This window comes from Gallinula chloropus (genome assembly GCF_964237585.1).
Source record: "Gallinula chloropus genome assembly, chromosome: 4".
Classification (NCBI taxonomy): domain Eukaryota; kingdom Metazoa; phylum Chordata; class Aves; order Gruiformes; family Rallidae; genus Gallinula; species Gallinula chloropus.
Window position 1 is genome coordinate 15,457,792 of NC_140088.1, and position 27,851 is coordinate 15,485,642.

The 27,851-nt window shown below is 37.6% G+C and overlaps 1 protein-coding gene across 1 annotated transcript in view; it reads left to right on the forward strand.

The window, feature by feature from the left end:
* Positions 1 to 27,851, forward strand: part of GPHN (gephyrin) — a gene marked incomplete at its 5' end in the record, with an annotated part of 281,057 nt that overhangs the window by 241,314 nt on the left and 11,892 nt on the right. Inside the window, 5 exons of the mRNA XM_084262827.1 lie at positions 911 to 966; positions 5,972 to 6,091; positions 9,748 to 9,806; positions 10,020 to 10,173; positions 11,649 to 11,770. Of these exons, the coding sequence (XP_084118953.1) occupies positions 911 to 966; positions 5,972 to 6,091; positions 9,748 to 9,806; positions 10,020 to 10,173; positions 11,649 to 11,770 (511 nt within the window). The remainder of the gene's footprint in view (positions 1 to 910; positions 967 to 5,971; positions 6,092 to 9,747; positions 9,807 to 10,019; positions 10,174 to 11,648; positions 11,771 to 27,851) is intronic.

Sequence of the window (27,851 nt, forward strand, 5' to 3'; positions counted from 1 at the left end):
TAGAGATGATCATATGAACTCAGTTTGTCTTAATGCTCTTGTATTATTACATGCCTGCTTTGCCTGGACAGGTAGAGTTGCTTGTGCACCATACATGCTTTACACCAGGGCAGAGCCTATAACACCGATAATGCAACTTGCTGAAAGACCTTTGAGGCAGGCAGAAGCTTAACCTTTGTAATGGTGCCTTTATTCTCACTGTAAAACCACAGATTTGGCTAAATTACAATTTCTGGAGACTTTCAGTTTGTTAAATCAACAATTTCTTGGCTTTTTAATTTTCAGAATGGCTTCAGTGAAAGGTATAATGTAGCTAGTTCAGTGCTACCTCCTAAAATTACAGAAAGGGACAGAACCCAGACATGCAATGTGGCAGTCCAAGTTGCATTATCATAGTCCTGGTGCTCTTGAGAAAATGCCAAAACTGTATGGTCATTTACAGTCTGTAACCACTGCACTCATCCGTGTTTTCTTCCACAGACAAAACAGAATCTAGAAATGCCAATATTTCATTGTTGCCTATAAAAGAGGTACATAATAGACTTATGAAATATGTGATTCCTCTGTGTTAGTTTTACAGAATTGCTCATGGTGGACGTAATTATAAAAATAATCTCATGAACACTCTTGAATCTTTGTTATTAATGCAATTCTTCCTCATCTTCTTTTACTTGATCCCTTATTGCCCAGAAATTTCAGGTAAAAGTAGCACAGAATTTTTCATTTTTAAAATAATAAGTACAACTGTAAAAGGCCTAAAATGTAACATTTGCAAAAATTCTGTAATCTTTGTCATGTTGACAGTGAAGAACTGAATCTTAGTTCATTCTCTAGTTCCCCTGTTCTTAATTTTTAATGCCATCATTTGTTTTTTTTCAATCTTTACCTTTTGTATTGTCCATCTTAACAGCTGCTGATGGCCCAGGAGATCGATTCATCATAGGGGAATCCCAGGCTGGTGAGCAGGTGAGCACAAATTCTTTTCTCTCTCTCTCTCTCTCTCTCTCTCTCTTTTTTTTTTTTTAATGTATATTTCATTGCAAGATATTGGTTTGGATTTTTACAAGCCTTTATAGTGCTCTAAAACAATATTCTTGGAGGTGGCAAGAAGTAGGACACAGCTGTACCTACCCTCCTGCTATGTGCCTTGGGACATGATTTCAGAAAGCGAGGTAGTACGGTTACATAAGGAACTAACGAGGATGTCCCAAAATACTTGGGAGCATTATGCTGACATGTCCGATAGGACTGCATGCAGTAATGTTCTGCCCTAGTACAGTCTCAGAGGACATAAGGTTTGCAGTGGCCATAAAGGGGGAAGAGCAGGATTTAACCCCTTCTTGCTGACAGATTTTTGAAGGGACGTCAGCCGTCTGTTTCCACAAGCTGCTCGTGTATTTCACACTGATACCTGCAAAACAAAGTGTAAGAATGTGGTATGAAGCCTACAAAGGTAGGCACTGATCAGAACAATTTTGAGGAAGCCTAGCAGCAGCCTGTTTGGCAGTATTGCCCCTTTCCTGTTGGTTAAATCAAAAGAGCGTATGAGCACCTTAGCAGATACGTAGATTGAGTTTAAGAGTAAGTCAGACCCATTCATGACCTCCTGTGCAGTATAAATATTCAGGAGTTGACACTGTTTGGGATTTGCTCTCAAACTCAAGAGTACATTTGGTAAAGCTCCTGTACTAATACTGGAGCAATAGGAAAAAAATCAGTGGCCTTCAACCACAGTTTTTATTCTGTCAATTTAAATGTACCTACTGCCTCCTTTTCAGAAGAGTATGGGTTAATTCAAAATGTTTCCCAGCTATTTCAAGACCCAGTTTATAATTCTGTATGTTGTATGTGAAATGATGCAGAAATTGAATAATTAACAAGCAAAACAAAGGATTAATGAGTTTTAATGAGGATATTACCGTGTGGCAATTTTGACTGCTAAACAAAATAGTCTCAAATAAAGTAGATGCATTTCAAAAGTAGTTTCAGGTTTTAGAAGTATTAGCAGTTGCAAGATTGTTCCATTTTGTTTTAAAAATGAGTTGAGCTGCCTGTAAATGTATAATAGACATTTAATTTGGCTAATCATGATAGATAGAGAGAAGTGTGAAAATAATTTTTGCTGTAGTTCCCATCCATCATCATTAATTATACTATGGTATATTAGACACCTTCTCAACATTGATTGTCACGTGAACTTAGATTAATGAATCTGTTATACAAAATATGTAAAATGACTTTAAATACTTAAAAAGTAGTGAACTAATGAATTTCACCTGCCTTGGATTTTTAGCCCTTCTGTCTGTATTTTCAAGCAACAGTCGAAAGGACTGACAAGTATTGCTGCAACCCCTTGTATGGTCACTATAAAATAGCAAGAATCAGCAGAGCATCCTGCAGAATTATCATTCCTATCATTCACCTGTCCTCAGTATTTTTTTTTTGCTGGTTAAAATAGCTAAATGGTGCTTAAAAATAGTGGTGTTGGAGCTGTGTCTAATGTGGAGGACTCCCCAAAAGTCTAAAGGTTTTAAGTGTCTTCATCAGTTCAGCAGGTTTGTACAAAGGATAAAAGGGCAAATGGGAGCTTGCGTCCCTCCTACAAAATCCAGGAGTTCACAAATGTCCATGCAGGGGCAATCTGTCCTCCCAGATTAATGGGAATGGGAAATGGCTTTTGCAAGGAACAAAAAATTGGGTGGGAGGAGGCACTTGGAGGGAGAGTAATTCTGGAAATACCAGTGGCAGGTTAGAAAAATGAGGCTATTGACCTCTGAATAATCGGTCAAAGTTTTTTTTCTTGGGCCAACACATCTTCAGGTTCATCTCCTTCCCAAGAAATTATTTATAGCCTTGGAAGGCTCTCCAGTCTCATTTCACCCTTCAGTCACTCTCAGCAGCAACATTCTGCTTTTCATGTTACAGACCAATTAACAGAATGATTCACAGCAGGGAGTTCAAAATAGGTTTAGATTTGGCTCCTCCTGTAGGGAAAAAGGTTATGTAAATGCTACGTAGAGAGGTTGTAAATGGGACTGAGACTTGCAGAGAGAAGCCATGTAGCCAAGCTGGACATTCCTGTATCAATTCATAAATTGTGTATTATTTTCTGATTTCCATTTCCAGGTGGTCTTGTTTCTGTTAACAAACAATTTTTGTTTTGTATTGAGGAAAGCTTGCAGACACTGTCCTGCTTTGGGGGAGGTCAGGGTACACTTGAGAGTACTAGTGACAAGCCAACCGCGTGGCTTCTGCATGAAAAACTCAGCCATGGGGAGCTAGGATTTTCCTCCTATAGACCTGCATAGCTGGAGCTTAGCATTTCCTAGACGACTTTCTGAAGATGTTTGGGAGAAGCACTGTGACTAACCAGCTATAATGTAGGGTGGAAAACAGACAATTTTTTACTTTTCCATTAACTTGGGCATTTTTACAGAAAGGAGCATTGTAAAAGGGTCATTGTAAATCACACAGGAGAGGTGTAATTGTGTGCGAGTAGAAAATGCCTGAGATGGGGGCTGTGCTCGATAGATTATTTCTGTGTTTTCTTCAGTGACTAACATTAAATAGATTATCCTTGATAGAGGCAAAGGACAGAACCCAGTACTGCCCTATTCCAGGTAAGTATGAGATCTCGAAGGCCTTTAAAAGAGCTTCTGTGAAGTTACTGTACGTTAATATGCTTGCTGAGAAGGAATACTTTCTTTATCTTCATAGTCTCTAGCACAGAACTCAGCCCTGGAGGTTCACACACAAATACAATGGTTGACATTTGTTCATAAAGTTAATCTTATCAAATTCTCAAAGAACAAAAAGAAATTAAATATGTGAACAACCAATTCTAAAAGCACTTGTTATTGTATCATTAATTTGTTTAAATGTTTCACATCATTTCACCTCAAAAAAATTAACTCATGCAGTAATAAACTCCAAAAGCATGGATAGTTACAGTGCATTTTATCACCATAGACACTGATTTCTTTCAGGGTCCTAGACATTTTGGTTTCTTTGTGGTTCTTGTGTCCCAAAAAATGCATTTTAAATGGAAGAATACTTTTATGCAATACATTTTTCCTCTAAAAATTATTACTAAAGACATCAATACTTTACTAAGTTCCATCAATATTACCTACTTGCAATGTGCCTATAGACTATTGTCTACAACAATTTGCAAAAGAAGTCCCATAATCCAAAGCATAAGCTTTGCCTTTTTCAATATTTGCTTTTTATAAAAGTCAAAACATCACAAAAGAAAATATTATCACCTTTAAGAATCTTTAGTATAAACAGCAGCATCTCAGCTTTTCATCCACAGCTCCTTATGTTAGTGGTGAGAAATAAATACTGTTTTAAAAAAAGGTATTATTTTTATGTCATCTATTTTAGATATGCACGTAGGGATAACATGAGTCTTGCCCTAAAAACACACTAACCATGACATATGGCAAGCATGATTTTTTTTTTTAGTTTAGTATTCTATTTATGTTCTTCTCTAAATGTGTTATATTTCTGTTACCCTTAGAAAAGGGTCAGGATTCAGTCAGCTCCAGGCTCAGTTTTCTCTTGGAATACATAGCTTACTGTGATTAACTGGGTGCAAACAATTTCTAGCCTCTCCCTAGGGCTCCTGTCCCAATGAGCAACCTTTCAGACACACATTTCGAAGTGATACTCACATGTCAGAGGTTATGACAGTGCTGAAATGGAGTAGAAGAGCGGGCAGGCTCTGCACAGCTGAAACATTGGCCACTGGTCTAGAGTTTACAGACATCTAAGAGTCTCCTGTCAGAATTCACAGAGCAGATGACGACTCGGGCAGTAGTGCTTGCAGGCCTGTGGGTTGTGATCAAATAAGTGCTAATCATGGTTTGAGAAGTCCTGGACATGTTCCAGTGCTGCGTATGGAATATAGTCAATCTGAACATGAGTTATACTTGTGACACAAACAGAATATGTTGGCCTGATCACAGCTGTGTAGATCTGCATGTAGCACATGTTCACTAATAACCATAAAGCCTAAATTAGTTGGGTTTGCTGAAGTGCCGCAGGAAACAAGCACTCATACTGCAGGGATGAAATCTCAATCATCATGCTAACTGCTTTTACTTGATTTTTTAGAGATTTTTCTTTTATTTATTTTAACGTGGTTATGATCAGATTACAAATTTACTCTGGATTTTGAAAAAATGTATATTAAAATAGGCCATCTGGTGAGAAATTTTATTAAAACCATGTCATTTCTTTTATCGTGGTGTTCTGATATTTTTCTAGTCTTTGTTTTGCTTCTACTGAAACATTGTTATGCAGTGTGACTTTGCATATTTGTAGAATAATGGTGACTGTAGCCTTTGCTAAACTGACCCTCCCAAACATAGTTTTTCTGTGTGAACTAGTGTTGAGCTGTCTCTCATGTATGAGGAAATCTGTTTAAAAACGAAGCAGATGGTTACATTACTTTACTTACAAGCTGATGGCTTTCCATATATATAGTGTGCTTGTAGAACAAAACAGAACAAAACCCCAACCAAACCAAAGCAAAGACATTTCAATCTTGGGGATCAGAGTTCTCTGCGAAAATATTTATGTATGGAGAAGGACTAGATTTTTGTGCTTGTGAGTTTCTGGGTCACCATCTAATTGTTATATTTCTGAGACAGTTATTTTTCCAGCTGTTATTCCAACCAGAATATCAGTCAGAATATTGCTGCTTCTGAAAGTTCTTCTTATGATGTAAATCCAAGGGGAAAAATCTGAAGCTACCTCATATGTCACCATATTAAAAAGCTAGATCTGAAGCAATGCCCTAATGATCTTTAAATACTATGGAGTTTGTACCTGTTGATATCACTACAGTTAAATCAAGGGTCATGCCACAAATAAGAATTTTAGTAGTCAGGCTTTCTGTGAAGTTCAAATGGTTTGAGATATTTCTTTTCAAAAGTAAATTATTTTTTGTTTGTTTATATTTCAGCCAACTCAGACTGTGATGCCTGGTCAGGTAATGCGTGTTACAACTGGTGCTCCAATTCCATGTGGTGCTGATGCAGTGGTGCAAGTGGAAGATACAGAGCTCATCAGGGAATCAGATGATGTGAGTCACAAGATAGAACTCATTTTTCTTTTGTGTGCAGGAGAAAATGGCTCATGATACAATCCTGTAAATATGAAGGGTAGTCCTACAGAAAAATTCTTCTGTTAATCTCAGAAGTATTTTCACATCAGTTCCTGGTAAAGATTCTACTCGTATTTTCAGGCTGTGGTAACAGTACCACAGACCAACCTGTCCTGACATTGACTTTTCATCACAGTTGTTGAATGCTGACACCAAAGTATTTGGGAGCATGATTTGAGTGAAAGGGAAATGCCTCTTGGAGGTCCGTAACTACAGCCCAGTTTGAGTGCCTAGGGTATTTACATTTTCAGATACAGAGTAATGGCAATCAGACATTTTATTTCCTTGTTTTTCTACTGAGTTCACATTTAGCAGTAGAACAATCCTCCTCATATTCCAGATCATCCTGAAACTCAGCAAGATGAGGACATTTAAAGTAAGAAGGGGAAAAGTTTTCTTAAAATACATATTGATCCCAGAATGACATACTGAAATATTACAGTGCAGCTTTACCACTGATATAATTAAAGCTGAATATGATTTTCCATGGGAAAGTGAACTGTTCTAAGTGCTGCAAAATCTGTGGGATGTCTTACATTATTTTGAGTATTCCTTCTGAATCATTACCTTCACTTACCCAGCTGTGATTTCAAGAGAATCTGCCATCCTCTGATGGATTTTGAGAAGATACATCTCTTCCTGACACAACTTCCAAGTTCAGCTTTGGAATGTAGCTTGTGTGTGGTTCTCTGTTCAAATCAGCCTTTGCTCCTCTGCTGCTGTTCTGATAAGCTGTTCGGCTTCACCGTAGCTCCATGCTGGCATTGCAGTTGTAGCTGGGATGTAAGCAGATGAATTCTAGTGTTCAACCCTGATGACAGCAAAAACTGAAGCATATTCTTGTGATCCTTTCACATGCCTTATTACTGTAAATGTGTAGATCTTTACATCTGATGAAGTCAGAAAGCTGTCTCAACTGGCCTTCTTTCTAACTGAGAATTTATTTATTGAGTCCTACTTTGAGGTTACAGCTGTGTGTGTATAGATTATCTTCCCGTAAAATACACCATCACCTTCACTGCTCATGAATCGTTCCACTACCCTTACTGAGCAAATTTTCTGTGGCCATAATCATGAAAAGATTATCTTGCTGCAGAGTAGTGATAACCTGTTGTTTTCTACTTCTCTGGATTCTTGTCTTTCTGGATTACACTTTTTCTGTGCATGTCCTCCTCTGCCTGTGAGAACAGGTTACTTGGCTATGTGCTTAACTCTGAATTGGTCAGCCACCTTCAGCTTCCTTTTCCAGCCTACAAGTGTGAGATAGAACTCTTCAGTTTCTACTTGTCCATGAATATGCCACTCTGCTAATTCTGTGCATAAATAATTAGTATAGTTTAATTAATATGTTATTGTTCTCTCCCTTTTCATGCCTGGGTGGTTAGCATATTTCAAGAATATTTTTCTTGTTAGCGTTAAGAACTCCTTCAGCACTGGGATTTAACTGAAATTAAATGTCTTACACCTGAAAAATGTTCTTCTGAAAAGACAAAGAACACTTTTAAAGGAGATCCTCGACCTCTAGTTGTGGTAGCAGTACTTAAGTATCATAGTAAGGATTCCACAAATGACTACAGGAGTCACAGACCTAAAAAGAATTACATCTATCCATCCAGAAGAAAAATCTCATCAGCTTGCCAAATACACTGTCATTGAGAAAGATCCTTGCAAAACTTTTCTACAACCTTTTTGGGTTTTTATGTCACCTTATAGGAAAAAGGAGTCCAACACAATTAACCAAAACAAGAGTTTGATCCTATGTCAAGGCCAAACATCAGTATATCAGCATGGATGCATAACAGTAAACCACTCATAGTTCAAAGTACATTAATATACAGCAAGAGGAATGCTGCCCGATACACACCAAATGGAAGATGTTCTCTGCATAATGCCATACATCCCTGCAAGCCCTGCCTCTAGCCACTTGGAATTATCTTGTATTCCTAAAGCGGTCTGGGACATCCCATCATTTCCATAAATAACAAACTTCATACTTCATCCACGTTGTCCACATTCACACTTTCCACAGTGCTTATCAAACCTGGGAGTACTAAATTCCACAGAAGCCTTTTCTGTCTTGTTTTCCTTAATCCAGGGTTCCTAAATAGGACCTTTTTTGTTACTCAAATGGATCATTGGCACTCCTCTTAATTCCCTAGAAACTTCCTAGCTATCTTTAAATGTTATCAGAGATGTGGAAAATTCAAATCTTCATGACTGGTCAACCATCCTCAGAATGTCATAAAAATAAAGTCATTCTTAGACTAACTGTTGCCCCAGGTTTTTATCACAAGCCTAAAGTATCTTTTACAGCTTCAGATGGGGATAAGGGAGATGAAAGGATAGCTTGGGCACCAGCACAGATGTTTTAGCAGTCAAAAATAGTCTCTTCTCATATACAAGAGGAGCTGGTATAAAAGAAACAGAATTTTCATTAAAAACATATTTTGAAAATACTGTAAGAAAGTAAGAAATATGTTTTTTCAGGGTTGCTGGTTTTGTTAGTTATTTCCTGGTTTTCAGGTGTTTACATTTATCCACTTTCAAAGTAGGTAAACAGAATCACAATCTGTAACATGTTCATTAAATTTAACTTTTGGGGCCTTTAGTTTAAAGTGCGTAGCTGGAGCGCAGAAAACTCAGTCCATATCACCTTTCAGAGACAGGTCCCTTTGGTCTTCATTCCTGTAAAAATTCAAAATGACAATGCTGTGCCTTGTTTGTCTTGTAATATTAGTGCCTGATTTATAACTTTGAGGTACATAAATTATGAAGCACTACGTGATAGATAATATTGAACCAAAATCTGTTCCAGTCTAGGTAAGTGTGGATTTAGAGCTACAGACAGGCTGGCACTGTCTCAAAGCTGAGTGTATGTATCGTGAACCCCCTTGCCATTTGTTGGCATAGAGTGAATCACCAAACCATTGAAATTCTGAAGAAGTAAACACAAATATTAAAGTAATGTGAGATTTTTCAGGCTGCTGCCTCTTGTTCACAGTAAAGAAACAAACATGATGAATATGCCTCTTTCTGATTTGTACAAAGCTCTCAAGTAGGAGTTCCCACTACAGGAATTCACATGAATATCCTGAAACAGCTGGAGCATATAGCTTCTTCCTACCTTTCTGCAGATGTTGTGGCATAAGGTCTGTCAGACTAATGGTCTTTCTGAAATGTCATCCTCAATATTGTTCAAGCAGATCAAATTGACTGAGAGGAGTAGAAAGTATCCACTCAGTATACCAGATCAAGAGACAAACATATGACATAACATAGGAAAGATACATAAACACAAGGGATCATTAAAATAGAAAGGTAAAACTATGTATTCAGTGCTGGTCTTTCCCTGCTGAGCTCATCAAAAAGAGCTCATCAAAAAGATCTCATCTTACAAAGCTGTTCAATCTTGGTACACATTATATTACAGTCTTGACAGACAGATGAGGAGAACAGTGATGATACTTAAACCATAAAGTCTCACTGTAAATTGTGTAGGCTTCTGAGAAATTAAAGCTGATTAATCTTCTTTAATAACCCAGCTGACCATCTTTGATCTCCTTGGTTTTTTTTAGGGCACTGAAGAACTAGAGGTTCGAATCCTAGTGCAGGCCCGACCAGGCCAAGACATCAGGTCTGTACACAACCTACAGTAAAATATCTCTGTGAGGAATAGAAGGGGTGGTGGGTTTTTCAGTCATCTTTAACCATAACTAGTACTGACATTTTGACAATCTGACTAATGAACATCCTTGGACACTCCTCACCTGGAGCAGGACCAATCAAGAACAATACTTTCAATCTCACTCTGTTTGTCTTTCATTTTTTTCTGTGTTGCGATTTTCAGACCTATAGGACATGACATTAAAAGAGGTGAATGTGTGCTGGCTAAAGGAACCCATATGGGTCCTTCTGAGATCGGCCTCTTAGCAACTGTTGGAGTAACTGAAGTAGAAGTTAACAAGTTTCCAGTGGTTGCAGTCATGTCAACAGGGAATGAGGTAAGAAAAATAAGTTTAGAAGGAAGGTCTGAATTACTGTATCTTCTCCAGGACACTATTTTCAATAGTGACTTCCACCCTATTCCCACTTTTTGAGCTGCAGCTTGTGCTGACATGAGGTGTTTTTTGAGTCATCAACATCTAATCGGCTGCGTGTGTTTCCCTGTTGAGGGTACTCTCATGTGTCTCACATGCTGTCTTTGCCAAAATTTTTGGTAATGTATCCAACCGTATGCCAGCTGCTTTCCAGCAAGGAAGGACCTGCAGGTTAGTTAGGGTTGTAAGAGATACTGCCAGTCATGGCTGGAAGAGTAACTTCTTTTGAGCAGTACCCATCTGCAGCTATAATGCAAATGGCAGATAACCTGTCTTTGAAAACTGAATAGTACCACCAGATTGCCTTACTGTAGTATTGTGCCTTCATATATTTTTATCAGTAGTAGCACATGTTGAAGTCCAGACAATCTCCTGTTGGTAGAACTCCAGCTCAGCTTTCGAATTGCTTTGTCTTAACTACATCAGAAAAATCAGGTTTTATATTAATTTATTAATTTTGCATATGTTGTGGGTTGACCTGGGTCAACAGCTATGCTTCCTCATTCCCTCCCACAGAGGACAGAGAGACAATAGAAAAACCAGAAGCAAAAGAATTTGTGGATTGATATAAAGCCAGTTTAGTTTAAAGTATAAAGACAGCAGAAGTTTGACTTTAAATCCAGGAACAAGCTTTTTTAAATCCAGGCACAAATATAAACCAAACAGCTGTATTCTCATACAGCTTGAGTAGTTTACAGATTTTGAAAATTTTTAATATGTTGTATTATGTCATCTCATGGTGTTCTTACAAATTCTACAACCCCGGAGAAGGTTACTCTGTGACTACTGGGTAATGTGTGTGGCTGACACCAGCCTTGCTGAGAAAAAATCTTGCCAGATTTCATAACATAGTTTAAATTCCAGAATATGAAACATATGTAGGGCAATTGCCATCATAATGCTATCTTGAAAGAAGGTTTTTTATCCAAAACTAATTGATAAAAGACCTAAGCTTTAAGCTTACATCTATTATTCTAATACAGATTATTGTATTTAAAAACATCTTTATTGGTAAGTAGACAATGAAATTCAAAAATTTTTTAGTACCTTTAAATCTGGTTAGCAGCATCAGTGAGATTCCTTTAAAACAGTTCAATTAGAAACAATAACTGTTTTCATTTCTAATGTTTTAGAAGCCTCATAAAGAGAAAGCAGGTTTTGAAGACATGAGCCAATAGAAACAAACTAAGCAACAAGGAAGATTGGTCTAAACAAGCACATTGCATATCTTATCATTTTAAATTCACTAAATCATTTTACATGTATATCTTATGATAAGTGTCAAAAAACATCCTGTCCACTCTGAAGAAAATCATTCTTATTTAAGTAAAGGCACATTATACTAAGGAGACTGACTGAGGGTGTTTCTGGTTTTATAGCTGCTGAATCCTGAAGATGACCTTTTGCCAGGAAAGATTCGGGACAGTAATCGTTCAACTCTCCTAGCTACAATCCAAGAACACGGCTATCCAACAATCAACTTGGGAATTGTGGGAGATAAGTAAGTACCACATGTTAGTAAAGATGTCACTTCATATTCATGGGGTGCACTTCAGGGCATCCATGAAAAAAAAGACAGTGTTGTGACAGGGCACATCTTGAAGAGGATATTTTACCCCTTTCATTAGAGAAATAAATAAGTCTTTTCTAGTATAAAGAGGAATCATTTGATAATTTTTTTATTGAATGATGTTTATCTTGTTTTGCCTTCTATTTGTTGAAACATCCGTTACTGCTGCAAATTGAAGATACTGCTGCAGTATCATCACAAGCACCATACTTGTAAGAGTAAACAATTCTACAGCAACTATACTTCTTTTTGATCCAATAAGGATAGAAGGAACATTTCTCTCAGAGTTTGTTTTCCCTGCCAAAATTCATTTAGACTATTAAGTTTTCTTAGATTCTGAGTGACTGTCTTCTGGGGAAGGCCCTACTGCTGGATGTTGCTCAAAATTTCCAGAAGCATGTCAAAGAATTTAAAAGAATCATTTTTTTTTTCCTTTACTGGTGTCTCTACTTCAATTGCCACAGAGTAATACCCTGTGATCAGTCCTACCATTCATCTGACAGTGATTGCTCCTTGTTTCCCAGTGGTAGTGAAGTCACATCTCCTTCTGAGAGTTCTAGTACAAGTGATTGAAATGTTCAGTCTTTTGTCCTTTGCAAGACTGTGCAGTGCCTGTCATCCATGGCTTGAGTTTCTCAGCATAATACGTTTCCACAATTTATTGAGCCCCAAAGGCTTTAAACAGCCTTTCTTGTAGCCCATTTTGGGTATCAAACCAACTGACATACTTGGTTTGACAGGGAGCTGTTCAGGTTCACCTCTGCTTGTTGGAGTAAAAGGGTCTTCCTTGTGAGTAGTTATAAATGAGGGCTGATCAGAAAGTTTAAAAAGTAAAAGAAAAAAAAAAGGGAACTAGTGAATTTCAGCACCCACATTTCACATTGATTGATAACAAAATTCCCAGGCAGGGAGATAAGGTTACTGCTGGGCAACATGACATTTCAACCAGTCTTCTCTAGTACAGGATTTAATACAAAACATCACTGGCTTGACAGAAAGTACATGCATGGACCAACCACTCTGGGCTTTTACGATATGTGAACCAGTCTGAATGGCAGCTCCAGGAAATGCAGTTGTATTTGAAGTATTTATCCAGGGTATGTGACACACCAACCGCAGCAGTGGTTGTGATCTTAGGGAAAGAAAAACCTTCTGGATACTCTCACTGCATCTAAGTGTCCTTTTTGCTTCTCTGACCTGGCAAAACTCCATCGCTGTTCCAAATAGCAATAAATATCAAAAACCTTCTGCCCCTGAGTGCTTCAGATTTCAGGTGGAGATTTCATGCAGTCTAAACTTGTTACACTGTTCTTTCCAGAATTAGTATTTCAATGTGTCTAGAGTTTTTCCTATATTATAGGGACCTTTTTAGACTTTAAAGCATGGGTAGTGAAGTTTTCAAATAAAACTATTATATGTGGAGATCAGCTTCTAGATTTATGTGTCTGAGAAAAAAGAAAACAGTCACAAAAAAGCTGTCAGCTCCTGAGAGTCATCTCTACGTGAAAGAAGGGTTGGCAGGGTTTATCTCCATCCAAATATTGGAGATGGAACTTTTTGCCACCTGCGTGACCAAAAGTACTGCTACTGTCATCAACATTATTGTCAACATCAACTTACATCCTGTCATTAACAGTGGGTTCATCCACTTGAAAAGATGCTTTCTCTGAACATCTTTCTGATAGCCCCTCTGGCAAAATAAGAATGTAAAATTTGTATGTTCTTTATGGCCTTGTCCCATCCAAATAGGTATAGTCTCAAATTTACTGTAAAGTCAGCACCATCAAATGGAGAGTTTAACTTAAGGTCATTGTGCAAAACTATAGCTATGTACTCCATTGTCTGCAGGAATTTTTTTCTCTGACCTCTTAGACATGGAGTGTCTGTGAAGAGAAATAATTTTAAAAGCTCTTAATAATAAATAGCAAACAATTTTAGAATCCTAGAATCATTTAGGTTGGAAAAAACCCTTTAAGATCAGCAAGTCCAACTGTTAACGTAGGACTGTCAAGTCCACAACTAAACCATGTGCCTAAGCACCACATCTACATGTCTTTTAAACATCTTCAGGGATGGCAACTCAACCACCTCCCTGGGCAGCCTGTGCTTGACAACTCTTTCAGGTGAAGAAATTTTTCCTAATGTCCAATCTAAACCTCCCCTGGCACTACTTTAGGCCAATTTTCCTTGTCCTTTCAGGGAGTTGTAGAGAGTGATAAGGTCCCCCTTCAGCCTCCTTTTCTCCAGGCTAAACAACCCCAGCTCCCTCAGCTCCTCCCCACAGCACTTGTTCTCCATACCCTTCACTAGCTTTGTTGCTCTTCTTTGGACATGCTCCAGCATCTCAATGTTTATTTGTGAGATTTAAGGCCCAAAACTTGTTTTCCTTTTCCACATTGTACTGTTCTGTGTCTTTGCAAATATGTTTTGTGACCCTTTTTTACTTGTGGGATGCTAAATAGAAATCAAACAGAAACATGTCTCAGTCAGAGGTAGGCAAGTGTCTGCAGCTTGGCTTTCAGCTATGAGAGAGGTTGATATTTTTTAATCCTCACTATTAAAATGTTCTGTCTGTCCTGAGATAGTATTACCTTGGCAAAGGTAATAAGAGTTCGTTTTAAACTTTTGGTTTCATTCTTGGGGAATCATTTCTGCAGAGGTAGTTACTTTAGCTCATAGAATAGAAATAATGTGCCTCCAATTGTAGAATGATTTTGTACTTTGCAGTAAGTTTTGAAAGAATAATTGAATACTGTTGACTTAGCAAAGAATCTTGCCTACCTGATACCAGGATTCTGTCTTAGCAAGTCTTCTGCCTTTCCTTTCACACTCAGATGCCCAGTCCTTCTATTTACGACAAAGTGCCTCTGCAGTTCAGTTTCAGAAAGGCAAAATCCGATTATGTAAATAACTTGGAGAATAAATATGGTATTATTTCATTATGTAATAAATCTACTAAGAGGATGTTGCCCATATGGATATTTCAGTATATATCTTTTGGACTAACATGACTGATTTGTTGGAGTATCATGGCACTTGAACAGATGCAAGAGAATTACCAGAGAGATCTTACAAAGGGTACAATTTTGATGTTGTAGTTAGCATTTGTATTGAGAAGATGAACAAGCCTTCAGTGTCTGTTATATGGTTTACTGGAGTTAAACCATAGATTATGTGTCTTTGTGTGTGCTCATGTATCTGTGCAGTTTATTTTGTGTGCATAGTATCTATTTAGACAGTGAAAAACACAGCTGTCACTTGCTGTATACCATAAGCACGGAATGGAATTTGAGAGAGTAACTAATAGGGAGCACTGTTTAGTACTATTAATTACTATTGCTGTAATGGGTCAAGTTTTTTAACAAGCCTGGAAATTCTGTCAGTCACATTTACAGAGCTAATATTCAAGCATGAAAATCGTTTTATAGTAGTATTTGTAAAGCTGAATTTAGAGGTAAGTATTCCTGTATTTCACTGCACCATATGAATCACTCAGAGGTGCTTAGGTAAGAAAATAGCTTTTTCCAGCTGCTTCAAAGCCCAGGATTGCAACACACATAAACACATTTCAAGAGAGAACATGAAAGGATGGGGAAGCACATGGAATGTTTGTGAAAATCTGCTGGGTAGTTAGGGGCATTTTAAAACAGCCTTTGCATATTAATCGTATGTAAAGTTACATTTTGAACTGGCCACTCAAGTCTCACTCAGCCTGCGTTTGTATTTTCAGCTGAAACCAGTATTTTATTTCTTTTTTGAGCATTTTAACAATTTGAGAGATTGTCACTGTTTGTTTCCAGTCTCATAAATTGTATACATGACTCAGTATTAAAAAGGAAAAACAGGAAGTCCAAAACACAAAGAAAAAATCTACAGTTAAGATCCTAAAAGCAAGCAATAGGAGAAAGGAACAAAGCTGGAAAATGTGATATAACTGAAGTTATGTCTGACTTGAAGCCAACATTTTCTCTGTTTGTATTCTTAGCACGTAAGAACCAAGCTGTTTGAAAAGCACACATCTCTGGGTAAAAGTGGAAGGTATTCCATTTTCAGAGCTACTCCAAACACAAGAAACAAAGAAAAAAACAACAAAAAAGGAAGAACCCTTCTTACGTTGTTCTTACTGTTGTGTCTTACATCTTTGTCTGAATCACAGAATCCTTTGCTGAAAAATTGCAAGAAAACCTGACCAGTTAAACTGGTATTCCAGTGGATTTCTCAGTGTTGTCTCACATAACAAGTTTAAAAGGCTTTTAATTTCATTTCCTTTGCTTATAATCCATGAATTATTTGGTTCTTTGGAAACCACTGATAAAAACAAGAGTTACATCTCTGATATGATCTGTAGAACTCTATTAACTTAGTTATCCAGAATTTTTTTTGTGTCTGATTATTTCATGTGTTGTTCTTCATATCCGCTGTCTATTTAAAGCTGTAATGTTTAGCTCTAGCAAAACCTGTTTTAGAAAGCCATCTTCCATTTTGACAGTTTTCCTTATATGAGAGACTCTCTTATTAAACTTGCTAAACAATTTTCATCACGTATATAATGAATTCAGTTTCCTCTGGCTTTGCCTTTGTTTACAGAACTGCATTTTCTCCTTATCTGCATTGTTTTTTCTATTTTCTGATTCCTGTATCATTTTTCATAGACACATGCATAACATTAGCTGTTTCCAGCTGCATTTTCATTTATGAGCCTGTGATTTCACAATGGAGAGAGACAAATGTCTCCTTAGCAGAAAAATTTAAGAAATTTACATTATCTGATTGGTTGCTTTGAAAAATTATCAGAACAGTTTTAAAATCAGCGCTTTTCTACTTTGGAAGTGAATAGTTTCTCATTTTCATACCTCTCTTTTATGACATGCTGTTTGACATATTGCTCCTAAGTGATGGGTAAACCCATGAAAAATCACCCTTAGTATTGTAACAGCATTACTGTATGATATCCCTAAAAGAAAGGCTTTCCAAGAGTCTCTTCATGTTTTGGAAGGGATACTGAGATCTCATTCAAGGTTTTAGTCTGCTTGAATTTTATGTTTGCCATCCAAAAAGAGGTTTAAATCTTTTCTATTTGTGTGGGTTGCATGTAATTACCAGCATTACAATTCAGATGGAACATTTGGAATGGATGGAGAAGAGCAGGGAAACTGCTCTGACTCTAAAACCTCTCATGCAGTATCAACGTGACTGATACCATCACACGAGTTAGAATACAAGTTATAGGCAGAATTCAGCCACAGACCCATAGCCTCTCCCCACACCATTTTAATGTCCAATTTGGGTACAATCAAATGTACTGTAAATAGAATTAGTGGTAGTTGTAGTATCATTTAACAAATTACTGCAAGAATAGGCTCGTCAGAGAACAAGCCTTAAATGTCACAATGTCAGTTTTCCCTATAGTGACTTCAGTTCTAGATGTGCTCAAAGAACATTGGTGTTATAAAGTGTCATCATAGCCTAATGAATCCAGGGACACTGGGTAACAGTATGAAGGTGATTCAGATATGGAGGTCCTCGCTTTCATTGTGCTTTGTCAAGAAGAATATTCTCCTTTTCAAGCAGAAATGTTTAATATCTGTCACAACTCTTGATAATCATTGGTCTAAACTTCAGATAAGTTGTCATGTGTGACAAGTCATCTTACCTAATGCGCATATTCAGCAAAGACAAAGAAACATCTGAGCCAAAGCAGAGGTGAAAAAGAACTCGTGGCACAGAGCAGTGCAAGTCCCAGGGGCGTTTCTGTACTGGTAGGAAACTGCACAGTGTGACAAGTAATAAGCATTCATGCTGTAGAGGTGACAGGTGCAAAGCTAATGCACAACATTGTGTCATTCTCATAATCATCCCCAGCACAAGCACGGACTTCTTCCTAAGTCATTTATAGAATCAATCTATAATCTACATAATCTATAGAGGTCATGACTCTAAAGAGCAAATAACAAAGAGGACAGAATACTGTGAAAATGATCCTATAGTTGAAAACTTAACTGGAATTGTATTTGTTGGAGGCAAGTTAAAACTACTGTGGTCTCTTTTAGACACATAAGCTAACATTTTACAAAATACTTGAAGACATAAGTTCTGTTTAAAAGAGAGCTTCAGCTTCTAGGAGCCAAAATACCATTCACTTAGGTGACTTTCAATCTCCTTAATATCTAGATCATATATAGGAATTTGGGTTCCCAAGTCACTGAGAAATTTTTGAGGATTGAAATTTTACTATTATTGCCCTAGAAGAAAATGCAGAAAACTAATACAGGCACTAGGTACAGAAAGATGGAACAAATGGTGAATGTTGAAGATGGGTCACTGTGTCAAGTGATATGAATCATTTAGAAAACTGCTTGTTAGTATAGTATTAATTCAGCAAAGTAGGAATTGATATATATTTATATATATAGGACTAAAGAATCTATATAAAATTTACAGGATGGAGGATTCTATTCTGAGAAGTAAAGATTTAAGAGAAGATCTGAGACTCATAGCAAGTAATCTGCTAAATACAAGTTATAGCATACATATAAAGAGCTACACCTTGTCTAGAATTAGAAGGTTATTTTTGATCTTGCCTCTGTATTCCCAGGACAAGAAGACAACTGTATATTGTATAGAATTCAAAGGAGAAACATTAGGTTTCATAAGTGGTTGAAAGAGGGACAGTATACTCCACAGTATCAGAACTCAGGCTGTTTTGTTCAACAGAGATATTCTTGCAAGAGGACTTGATTACATTCCAATAATACCAAACCACGTGGAGAATAAACTTGCATTTCAGCAGCAATGGCTAGATGTTGAAGTTAGTCTATTTCAGACTATAAATACAGCATGATTTTAAACAGGGAAGGTAATTGTTATTAGGAAACAATATCAAATGCTTCAATAGATACTCATTTCTAAGAAAGATTGAATATTTATTTAAATGTGATCTACAGTTCAAACAGAAGCAAGTTCAGGGAGGTTTCCAGACTATATTAAATATCAGATCAGACTAAATTATCAAAATTATTTCTCCTAGTCATAAACAATCTCTTAACTCTTATTTCAGAGAATTAGATTATTTTCATGTTATACTAATGGACAATATGTATTAGAAGCACAAACTCAAAAGACCACTACCAGCAGAAGTAATGCAGCAGTGGTGACCTATAAAGACAGAATGCCAATCAGAGCTTTGACTATGCTCAAAAGAATTTGATTTTTTCTGGAAATTTCGACAAGATGTTTCGATTTCCTTAGCTCTGTGTAACTCATTGTATTGTTTAGAAACATCTGTGGTTTCAGTCTGCCTTCTTAGAGAATATTGTGAGTGAGAGTACTCTTAGAATTTAGCACCTTGCTGGAAAAAAGTTCTTGATTTTTGAGACTGCTGTCCATAATGTAGATGAGTAAACCAGAACCTGGGATCACTTACGACTTCTGAAAATACTTTGTATGTCACTTCCTGACACAGTGACCCTATTTCAAGAAATAAAGACTGGCTTTGTTCTCTGGCAATGAGCAGGACAAGGGAGGGACTAGAGCCATTTTAGGAAATGGCTGTCTTGGGAAAACTCTCAGAAAGAAATGGACATCTAAAGTTATAACCTGAATAGTTTTAATATTTTCCCATGAATTCCAAACAACAGTACTTGACATCTGATCTGACACACCCTTTCTGTGATAACCTGTGAGGAGAAGCGAGGCATAGATTTACAAGGGGATGAAGAGGATTGTAGATTAGCAGTGTCCATGTGCGTGCATAACAGTAGAGCAGTAGTGTTGGCGCACTGGGCCAGTCTTCTCTTCGCGTTCCATAGTCAGACAGGATCTCTGTGTGCCCAGAAGTGATTTTGAAATGGTAGACTGCAGCTGCTTTGTGCAGGATCAACTGACCCCAGGTTGGGGACTGGGGAGAGTGGTTGACTTTGTTGTTAACAGTCCAGCCAGCTGAAAAGAAGGAAGGGCTCAAGAGCTGTGCAGTGGTGATTCATGACCTGGCCCGTTTCAATTTTGAACATCTTATTTTTGTTTTTTTTCAGAGAGATCTTTATAAATCTACATGTCAGTTGAAAATTTTTTACATTTTACATTTCATTTACCTGCACTTAAGAGTATAAAAAATAGATTTCAGATTAATTCATAATTCTGTTGTAAAAGACCCTGACTAAAAATTATTCTCAGAGAAACTGACTTCGAACAAGTATATGTAAAAGGAAATGCTGTCTTCATAAAATACGAATTCATAACAAAACAGTAATTGTTTTAAATAAGGTCCTGACAACAGTAACTTTCCCAGTTTGGGGCATTTTTAATAAACCCAGCTCTTGGAGCAAGGCAGCTGAGTATGAAGCTTCTCATGAATGAAGTGGCATCTTTACTGACTATGGAGATATAAAAATACAATAAACACAGCTCCTTCCCCCTTGTAGTCAAGATGGTGATATTTAATATGCCTTGAGACCTATTCCCTGAATAAAAATCTAGAAAGTGTGAGTAAAATGTTTCAGTGAGGCCCATCTCCAAATATATTCCCATTATCTGTGGTCTACCTTCTGAAATGTCAGGGTGTTTAACAGTTCATTTTGATTTGTCTGGAAGTGAAGAGTAAAGATGTTCCCCCATAGACTCAGCAAGGAAAGATGAGTTACACATTTTTGGCATGCCCAGTTAAGCCTAAATCCTTCCATAACTTCACTGTTCATCCTTGTGAGAAGCCTGTCCAAACTGTAAGAGAAAGGTGTTCCCGTGCACTCCCCTTCTCTCCTGTTGGCTGTCCTTGCAGAGAGGAAGCATTTACCATGGTGATTTTGAATACTCAGAGCCACCACGGGGGACAAAGCAGGGCACAGAGCATCCCTTTCACCCCAGGAGCCTCCTTCCCTGGCTCTTTATTATACCCCTTCTGCTTCCTTTACCCTCAGGAAGCCAGATGTTGTTAAAGAAGAAGGGACACAGAGCTTCCAGAACACTGCGGAGACAGGCCTACCAGATTGGTGAGCACTGTTTTTAAAACACTTGGGACGCTGAGGCACATGCATGCTCACAGGCAGGCTCCACTAGGTGTCTGTCGGTGCAGAGCTCGGAGCACGGATTCTACCAGTGGTTGCCATACAAAAGCAAACGGTGGTTTATGCTGAGCATTAAATAACACTGCCTTGTCAGTTAAGTTCTTATGCACCAGCACACTGCAGACATATATGGCTCTACAATGTTGATAAAATTCTGTTACTACCAAGAATGTTGACATTACTCAGCAGTAGCAGCGAACATCTTTATCCATCAAGGCTTTTCCTTTTTAAAAACTAAACAAATTAGGAAGAAACCTGCTTGAAGGAAGCAGTGGAGTATAACTCTAGGGAGGTCGCTGTCGTGTCACTTCAGTCATACCTGCATACTTGTTTTTCCATTACCATGCTGATCATCTCTAAAGCAGGCTAACTGGAATCTTCATGAAGTCTCTAAACTATTCTCTATGGGTTTTTTTTTTCCAAAATACATGTACTAGGTCTTATTTAGGGGGATGGTTTAGTATTACAAATTAATTTACAGAATTTACCTCCTATCACAGACAAGTCAAAGGATAAGGAGTGGTAACCGCTAACCACCTGTCGTTTTCTCCACTAGCAAACAGAAATACTAGTTTCTGTAGTTTGATTCTTGTAGGAATTGAAAATAGGCAGAAAAGTAGAGAAAAACCTATCGAAGGCTAGAACCTGAAAATTGCAGTTGTGTGAGGATCCTCACTGAAGTTAGTTGGCCTCTTTTTATAACAGCAGGCTGGAGGATTGAGTTGCAGCTTAATGTTTGCTTTGCATACTGGAAAAACAAGGGTTTGTACTCATTATTGAATCAATCTGCCAAATCCTTTACCCTCAGAAGTTCTTGTTTAGTAATTGGTTGTTCGTGTTGAAGCCAGGTTGTCATAAATCTAGGTCTTCCTGATTAAATTGACTAAAGAGATCAACCCACTAGAGCCTTACACTATACTCTACAAATCCCAAAAAACTTAACTGCAATTAGCTTACAAGAACCTGCAGTCTTAAAAGCATTATAGATTAATGTGGAGAACAGGATATAGACTTTCTTTTTTATCAGAAATTGCTTAGAAGTTGGAATTTACCAGCAGGTAATCAACTTGGAATACCTTACAGAAGTCAGTTGACATATCATTGCTAACAGCCTAAATCTAGAAGGCACATTAAGTGACCCTGTGGACTCTTCTAAACAGTGCTGGGGCAGGCATCAACAAGAAACAGCCCTTAGAATAAAGCCTTGCTACCCACAGCATGAGCAATAAGGAAATGCTTCTGCTCCCAGAGCAGGAGAAAATGCATCTTTGTGCTTGGAGGAACATAGTCCAGTATTGTAGAAACAAATGAAGTTCGAGTTCCTCCCATTGACTAACAGCTGTAAAAAAAATTTACTTGCTGGACTCAAACAGGATGTTTCTGTTCCTTCGTTTCACTTATTTCTAATAAACTGTTGTCTACTCTTGCAGAATTTGTATTATGTTTTGATAACCAAAAAATCGATGTCACATTTCATTTGACAATTTCTAAAAAAAAAACCTACTTGTTTTAAGACGTAGCTGATGACAGGGAATTTAAAAAGGCCTTTTTAAATGGTCTCTGACTTGTGGCTGACAAGTCATTTTTCTTCTGTAGACAGACATTTTTTCAAGTGACTAAGTTATGATTCTGTAAAAGGTGGAGCTTTACTGATAAAACCTTCATTTTGAGTCACTGCCTCTAGGACTGCATTTCTGCCTGCCATAAAGGCCCCCATACTATAGTTCAGTAGCAGCTACACCTGTTTACAACAGAATGAATTCACTTAAAATTCATGTAAAATGTATTTTAAATTTACTTAAAACTGATACTAGAGATGAAAAGCTAAGAAATCTCACCATAATGGTACCATGTCACCACATGTCAGATTTTGTATAACTTTTGCTTTATATAAGCAACTGGCACTAATTACATCAATCATAATGTTTTACTTTCAGTTATGTCAGTATACGACAAGTTTTGTATTCCACGAGTGCTCTGAAAGAACGAACTGTAGAACCATGTTTACCCTTCAGACTCAGCAGTACACCATCATCTTTACTGATGAGCAGTGTCTTTGGAATTATTGTATTGTGTGATGCAATCCTCAGTCATGTTATTTCAACTCAGCTTCAACTGTTTCACATCCAAAAGTGAAAACTTCTCAGTGAATCCACCTAGGATCACTTCCTTCATAAGAACAAAGATAAAATAGAAGTCATTATCTTTACCAGTGAAATCCCATCCAACTTCATGGAAAAACTAATGGTTTTCTAGTAAGTATAGGTATAAGGTTCAATGTCCTTAGCCAGTAAAGTAGTCAGGGATTATTTATTAATTAATTAACGGAAACCAGCTGTTCTCAGGCTTCTTGCATTCAGTCAACACACACCACCCTGGTTTTGGAGTGGATAAAGTGCTCATGGGTTAGTGCAATGGCACAGCACCTGATCAAAGCTTTGGTCCTATTCCTTCAGAATTGATGAAAGGAATCACTACAGTTCACGAGCAAATGCTTGCAGATGGGCAGGCAGCAGACAAAAATGCAATGCAAGACCCAACCATCAGTAATGTAATGACTTCATGTAGGAATGCGCTCCATAGTACGTAAGCACCTGGCTTCTACAACATGGGGCCCTTTCCTGTTGCATTCCCATGGCTACCCTTTTTCTGACCTCTCCAGTCTTTTCTTGTTCTGGTGTATGTATGAGTTGGAGTCTTCTGAAGCAGTTCATGGAAATAGTGGAGTAAATTACGTTATCAGCTGTACAGAGAAAAAGTTGAAGGCATTAGGCAGATCTCATGGTAACTTCAGCAAAAGAGTTGAAGACCTCTAATCAAAGTCTCTTTGAGTTCATAAATGTAACATTAATAAGAATACTCTGCAAAATAGCATCCTTATTTGCATCCTTACTGGAGCAGCAAAAAGTAACAAAGACAGATTCTTTTATGTTGCTATCAGATAGACAAAACTTACATAGTCATGTTGAACAAGCCAAAAGCTACTGTCATTATTCCAGCTTTCCTCACAAGCTGGCCTATATTCTTAGAGAAAACATACTGCATCTGTTCAAAGGGATCCAGGGAAATACCACAGAAGGTAGAAGGAAGAAATATGAGAACATGATGAAATAGACTGAAGAATTTTCAAACAAATACAGCTTCAGAAGAGTGCCCATATGTTTCTATATACATCATCAAAATCGGATCTTCCTCAGCTTCAGAAAACCATACTAGTCAAAACACCAAATTCCTATTGCATTCAAATATCATTCATTGAATGGCATTCATTGAAATACATTCATCCAATTACATTCTGCATTGCATTCTACAGAAGTTGGGGTTTAGTTGGCTAAACCTGATATGGCATCTATTGACTATTCTGCATCCTGCAAATTACTGCTATGCAAAATATTCCTCTTGGCCATGAGGTGAGAAGTGGGTGACAGATTTTGTCTCTATGCCTAGCTGCATTCATTTTGAAATTTGTCACCCCAACTGAATGAGCACAAGAAGAAAAATCAGAGTTAATCCTGATGGATCGAATCCATATCCCATCTTTCCTCAAACAGAAATGTCATTAAATTTGATGAGATCTCTGAGTACAATAATAGAGTCTCTTGGGTTTTTTGATGGAAGCTTTACTTCAGTAAATTTTTTGTTGTTTTGCAGGTGTTCCTTCTTTTTTTCTGATGTAGAGGTTTGATTGGGATCTTTGCATACAAGGTGAATTTCTAGCAGGTCCTTGTACCTCAGTTAAATCTTTTCATCTTCTGTGAGATCTGCTTAACAAAAAAGAGACCTTGTAAGGAGCAAAATTCACACAAACCACTGTTCCCAGTGGGCATAGCCAGAATGAGCTAAACTCAGGGTACCTACAGGTGGCACGTAGCATTTTGAAATTCAGAGTCAACTGCTGTAGTTTAGAGGACTTGGTGTACTTGAGCCTTTAATGTGATTGGTGTAGCTACTAGCACAGCTACACACAGTTTTCACTGTGTGTCCAGGAATCTGTAGCTCCCTGAATCTGTGAGGAATCATGTCTGAAGGGGTAATTATTTCAGCATATAACTGAAATACTTGAAGTGTTTTCAAATAAAGTAGAAGAATAGGCAAGAAAGGTTACCCTGCTCTGCTTTTGTACTCACAGCGGACACTTGTGCATGCATCTGGTGCGTTACGGTGCATGCGTATCTTTCTGTATCTGTGTCCAAGATACCTGCAAAGCCGGCAGGTTTATGGTGCTGTGATGGTTTGCATGCACAAATATTGCAAGTACAGGTTTCCAGCAGACCTGGGTTTATTAACTCTTGGGCTGATGCATAGAAGAGTACAACAATCACAAGGGTTTCTATTAGTTACCCAAAAGCAATAGCTGTATATGGTAATTAGCAAGGACTGGAAATAACTATCAGGTAATGAGGTTAACTTGAATGAATGAGAATACTGTGGCAAAGAACTTGGTGGAAATGGTCCTGGAGATTAGTAATGAACTACACAGATTGTATACTGTGACAATTGCTTGGTAATTTCGATTTTACAGAGATCACTCATTTTACTACAGAGCAGTAGGTGATGCAAATCACCATTTGTTGTTATTTGTTTTCTAAATTAAATTATGAAACTGAGCAGTTTAATTGCATGTATCAAACTGCTGGTGTTAAGGGTTGTATCACAAAAAAGGCTGACAGATTTATAATTAATGACAGTGAAGCACAACAATAGGATCAACTGAAGTGAATTAACAGACGTTGATTTCTATTTGAAAGAGAAAATTACCCTGTAATTTATGGTACTTCAAAGCGGCACTTAAAACATAGAGAATTCTTTGGTCTTGACTGTACTGTAGCTCTTCCTTTTGAGAGAGAGGAACAAATCTTCTACATGGCTGATGTCTATTTTAATGAGGCTTGCATCATTTTCTTGTTCAAGCTCTTAAGTTCCTGTGTATCTTTTCAGTTCAAAGACAGCTCAGTAATCAAGTGCTGCATTAACAGTTTTCCACAAACTAGCTTTGATAATCGGAATTTTTCATGAATCCAGAAGGTGTTCCTGTTCTGGTATACTGCCATCCTGCAAGCCCTCTCTTCAAATTAATGAAATCAAGTGGCATGTCAACTGCAATGTCATGCATCTGCTTACTGGATTCTATGCGTGCCACTGCCACTATATAACCAATGCCCTCCAACTAATTTCCAGATTGTACTGCGCATTCTGTTCCATAAAACTGAATAGAGAGGGTCAGGAAATTGAAGTAATGAAGTAGATACTCTGTTCATCTGGCAAAATTAGCGTAGCGTACAGAGATGCACTTAAAAGTACAGGGACTCTTTATGCAAAACATTATGTCTGCAGCCACAAAAATGTATGTACAATGCACATACTATTTGTGCAGGCAGAATCTGCTACAGATGGGACTTTCTACTGGTTAGAGTTTTAATTTGTGCTTACTTACCTACATGAATAGTTTCATAAACTGTATCCTTATAAAAGAAATTTCTTAGTTCTATTTACAGAGGATGATGGGCTGAGATCTGAAACATACAGAGATTATAATTATTTTAATCAATGGCAGCATGTTAAAAAGGCACACTCCCTTCTTGTGTGCAATGTCACTCTGACCTTGAAAATCACCAAATGAAACGGAATAGTTTTGCCATCTGGAAATGAGACTACCTATCAAAATCTATTTTACGTCGATTAAGGTATTCACCATTATATTTGAGCACCTGTTATAGTTCTGTCCATGAGGGGAAAAAATATCCAAGAATAGCACTTTCACAAGACATTTTGAAGGATTTATTACAGTAAATTAGACTGTTAGTCTATCTAATCCAGTATCCTGCCCCTAGCAATGGCCAGGGCTTCAGAATATAGCTTCTGATTTGGACCTGCTCCGACGACAAGCGTTATTTCTCAGTGTCATGGTGATTTGTCACGGGCCTTTTAGAACAATCTTGTCCTGTTATGCTCAGATGCCGAAGTTATTTTGTCTATTCTTTCAGAAGTTAATAGTCTTCAATGATTTATTCCCTTTCTGTGTCAATCCAAAGGAGAAGCTGCTCATTGTTACGCAACAAATGAAACGAGAAACCATATCTTGCTGTCTGATTATATCAAATGTGTCTTAATATGCAGTTTGACTGATAGCTCTGCATTAGATCAACTAAGGTCAAGGAAAATGTTCCCTACAGTGTTGATTGAAGATAACAGCAGGTGACTCCTGTAAGGAGTGCACTGTGTTAATTGCAGAGTCATGGACCTACCAGCCTCAATACGATAAAGCTTCTATCACATCTTTCAGAATCCGATTGATTTTGCCTTTATCTAGAGATGATAGGCAGTGCTGTTGTTGGATAAAGTTTTCATGTTCAATTTTTAAATGTCTTGCATGATACAGATGATAAAAAAGGGCTATGTTATGCAGGTCATTCTACTGGAAATGCTAAAAAAAAAAAAGCAGCAGTTCCAGTAATCTTCAACTTTTTACATGATGTAATAAAAGTCTGTATGAGGAACTACTCCAGTGGTGTGTAACCCTCATAACCAGAGGTGGGAATCGACCCCTCACCTGGTTTGAGTTTGGGCTTATTTTAGGTTTGGGTCTTTTTTTCCTTTCTTAAGTAATATACACACACACACATACACAGAGAGACATATATTTTCAGGATGTAAGTAGGAGCACTTCATTTAATTTTAACCACAGTTAACTATAGACTCGTTTGCTTTTTACTGTTCCTCCCATTATTCTCAAGCCACTACCAAAAGCAAGCACACCAGTAATCCAGAATTGAGATGTCCCCAGACAGGTGGTCTTGTTACCTATGAGTAACTTTTAAATAATTAGGCAAGATAAAATGAAACAGCCTGGAGCAAGCTCCAGATAAGGCCTCAGCTGCATCACAACCCAAGAAAGATACCCTGAGAGCAGTCTTAGCATAGTGATAGTGGCATGAGTGGCATGAGTGTCATCA